The 3,991-nt window shown below is 47.0% G+C and overlaps 1 protein-coding gene across 1 annotated transcript in view; it reads right to left on the bottom strand.

Annotated features, from left to right (window-relative positions):
• SWAP70 (SWAP switching B-cell complex 70kDa subunit) overlaps window positions 1-3,276 on the bottom strand; it is a 75,227-nt gene extending 71,951 nt beyond the window's left edge. The window contains exon 1 of the mRNA XM_008576128.1: window positions 3,091-3,276. Coding sequence (XP_008574350.1) covers window positions 3,091-3,189 — 99 coding nt within the window. The 5' untranslated portion in view covers window positions 3,190-3,276. The remainder of the gene's footprint in view (window positions 1-3,090) is intronic.
• Between the last annotated feature and the right edge of the window lie 715 nt (window positions 3,277-3,991).

Genomic DNA, 3,991 nt, shown 5'->3' on the forward strand with positions numbered 1-3,991 from the left:
TGTCAGAAATATTTTAGAATACCCATATAGCTTTCCAAAGTGATAAATTTTAACCATCATTTTGGATATGTATATTTTAATCTGTTCCTAACAGATCAATTACATATTTCCTCCAAGAAGATACTAACTCTTAAAAACCTAAAAATACTAACCAGTGTATTAAATTACATGGTACCTTACATACAGTAGACACACAAAAGATTACTGCATGAATGAATGAGTGAACAAATTAAGGCAAAAACTCTACTATCCAACTAACACTGAACATCAGAGTTAAACACAAAGAGACTTGAATAGAAAATCTTTAATATTTTGTAATATTTTCAATTCCACAAACACTGGCAAAATGAACAGAAATGAATCAAACCCAATGTCTCTTACAAAGACAAGGGAGAGACAAAATAAAATCACAAATTTGCCTATCAACATCTTGTGAGTGAAAGCTGTGAACTGAAATTTAACACTTCCTTCCAAGCCTGCTGTCAAGAATCCTCTGGACACTTTTGCTTATAAACAAACACAAAGACAAGTTTGAATGGAGTACAACAAAAGCAATAGGAAAACATCTCTTTAATGCCATCAATTGAAAAAGAAGAAAATGAAGAAACTTTGACTCAAAAATGTGAAAATCTTAGTTCTAGACTTAGCTATGCCTACAACTGTGACTTTGCACAAATCGCTAAACATGGCAGAAGTTTCACATACCATATCCATAAAATAAATGGGTAGTCTAGGAAGACCTAGGAAAAAAGAACAAACTATTCTTCTCTTAAGATCTTTAAAATAGGGGCCGGCCCGGTGGCGCACTGGATAGTGTGCCGCTTGGGAAGCGTGGCGGCGCTCCTGCCCGAGGGTTCGGATCCCACATAAAGACCGGTTCCCTCTCACTGGCTGAGCGAGGCGCGGGAGCAACACTGAGGGTTGCGATCCCATTGCTGGTCCCCGGTCCGGTACGGGGGCAACACTGAGGGTTGCGATCCGTTGCCGGACACGGAAAAAGACAAAAGACAAAAAAAAAAAAAAGATCTTTAAAATAGAAATGGTGATTGAAAACAAAAATTAGCATTGTCTGTTGGGGTTTTCAATGTATGTATATTAATAAATATGACAATTACAACATAAAGCAGGGAGGGTAAATGGACCTATATGTTGACAAGGTTTCTACATTCATCTTAAAGTGGTAAAATACTATTCCTAAATAGACTATGAAAAGTTATGTATGGATATTGTAATTCCTAGAGCAACCATTAAAAAAACTACACAAAGAAATAGAGTCAAAAGCTCAGTATTAAAATGGCACACTAAAATATATCCAAATAATCCAAAAGAAGGAAGGAAAGGAGAAACAGAAGAACAAAAAACTAAAAAAAATAGAAACCAAATAATTAAATGGTAGCCTTAAATCGATCCAAGGTAATAATTACATTAAATGTAAATGTTCTAAACATACCAATTAAAAGACAGAGATTGTCAGAATCAATAAAAAACAAGACCCAGCTACACACTATCTACAAGAAACCCACTTTAAACATAGTGGTATAGGTAAGTTAAAAGTTAAAACGTTAAAAAGTAAAATATAGCTATTCATAATCACCAGAAACTGGAAATTACATAAACCTTCAAGGATGAATGGATAAACTATGGCACATCCTTATGATGGAATATTACTTAGCAACAAAAAGAATTATATTGATACACATGACAAGATGGCTGAATTTCTAAGGCATTATGCTGAGTAAAAGAAGCAAGTTTCAAAAGGTTACACACTATGAGAGTCCGCCTACGTAACACTGTGGAAAAGGCAAAACTATAACAGTTAGAACAGATCAGTGTTTATCAGCAGCTGGGGGCAAGGTCAGCCTGAGGAGGCTTTTTGGGATGAGGAAGGTTTTGGGGATGACGAAACTGATGAAACCCACACGTGTTTAAACTCATAGAACTATACACCAAAAAGTCAATTTTACTGTATGATAATTTTAAAAATATAAAGTAAAATAAAAATTAATAAGATAATCTCCATGGACCCTTCCAGACTATGATTCTATGGATGAGAAAAAGAGGAGGGCAAAAGGAAGACAAGGGGGGATGCTAAGCCCTACTGCCATAAAAGCCTCTGCTCACGAGAACCAACTGATGACCACAAAAAATACACAAAGCAAATCCAACCTCCAGAAATTGATTCCCAGAAGAGGCTAAGAAAACCAGACATTCAGATCCAAAATGTGTATATTTAAAAACGCCTGTGAATGGCTCTTCTTGTCTGTTTCTATATTTTATACTTTCAAGAAGCTGCCAATTTCTCCTGGCTGAGTGCCACTTTCCTTGCTTGGGGTTACTGAGTGTACAAGCATTCCTTTATTTATACCTTACACTCTGAGTGACGGGGTCTTTGGCAGTCACCATAACGACTCTGCGCGCCAGAAAGATCTGTCAGTGCTCCTCAACCGGAACTAAGGTCCCTGCAGGACACAGCACACCCTCTTGACTAGTTCTAGACCAGAAGACGCTGGGCGGGGAGGTCTTCACAAGTCGGAAATTGTCCCTCATAGCCAAAGCCTCCCAAAGGAGGAGGACGCTGGAAGTCGGGCTCTGGGGCGTTTCTCTGAACGACCCAGGCGCCTCGGGTGCAGCGGGCCGTCTTGAGGACCGCCCCGGTGTGGGGCCGTGGGCTGCACAAGGCTCTGCCCAGGAACTTTGGGCAAGTCCCTTCCTCTCCCAGAGTAAGGTGGATACTCTGGGAAGGCTGTGTAAGGGAGCGTCCCACCTCCTTCTCAGAGTCAGAAACTTTGTGGGCCCCCCGCGCCAACAGGGAACCTGACTCGCTCCCCACAAACCCCACCCCAGTCTTTCCCAGCTCACTGGGAGACCCGAGGGCACTAACACACCCGCCCGACAGCACGGCCCGAAGGTAAAAGGGAAGAAGAAAGCGCCGGCTCCCGGTCTCTGCCCCCTCCGTCCCGAGCAGGCCGCCCGGCCGCATTCCAGCCCGCCCCTCCTGCGGTCACCGCCCGCCTGGTCCGACTGCCACCCGAGGGAAGTGGAGAGCGCGCCGCGGCCGGCCGGACGGGGGATCGGCGCGGGGGCGCCCACCTTGAGCTGGGACTTGGAGACCTTGCCGCTGTGGTCCAGGTCGAGCGCGGTGAAGGCGTGCCAGATGGCCTTGAGCAGCTCATCCTTCAAGCCCCCCATGGCCGCGGCCCTGCTCCCCCGACTGCACCCGCCGGCCCCGCCTGCCCTGCCTGCTCCGCCGACCCCTGGGTGCCGCTGACGCCCCTCGGCCTCGGCTGCCGCCGCCCGCCTCGCAGTCACCTGACCACGGCAGGCCCCGCCCCCGACAGGCCCCGCCCACTCTGCGCCCGCCCAGAGCCGCGCGTGCTACAGCTGGGGCGCGGGGTCGCGGGTAGGTTCACCTCTGCCCTCCTAGGTGGGGCGGTGAACACCACCACCACGAGACTCCCTAAAGTTTCCCAGACCAGCTCGCGAACACCCCCCAAAAATGCCCCCGATCCGGAGGAAAAGCGCGAGAGATGGGGTGAGCAGCCTACCCGGCCCTGGCTGGCGCACCGCTGTAGAAAGGGGAGCCCTGGGTCTGCCCTGGGGACGGAGTCACTGTCTGAGGAGGCCCGACAGGGCTCACGTGCTAACGTAGTCCCAAGTGGGGGAGGATGCAGAGGGGGAGGAGAAGCAGTAAAGGACCTCTGAGGAAGTTGGTTCGTCCTTTCGCAAACGTTTATTGATGCTTACTCTGTACGGGGCCCGGGGAAACGGAGTCGAGGTTTAAGGTAGGTTTAGAAGTCTGAGGGTCCGGCAACCTTTTCTTTCGAACCCCCAGATGTTAGGGGTCAGTTCACATTTTAGGAAGGATTTGACCTGGGTAATGCTATTGTCCCTGATGTTTGTGTGCTTGCATAATAGGAAATCCGGGAGGACCCCAGCTAATCACTCCACCCATCTTACTAATCAGAATGGGTGGACTATTTAAAAGAGCTTA

The sequence above is a fragment of the Galeopterus variegatus genome, unplaced genomic scaffold (assembly GCF_000696425.1).
Source record: "Galeopterus variegatus unplaced genomic scaffold, G_variegatus-3.0.2 Scaffold1297, whole genome shotgun sequence".
In the NCBI taxonomy this organism is placed as follows: Eukaryota; Metazoa; Chordata; class Mammalia; order Dermoptera; family Cynocephalidae; genus Galeopterus; species Galeopterus variegatus.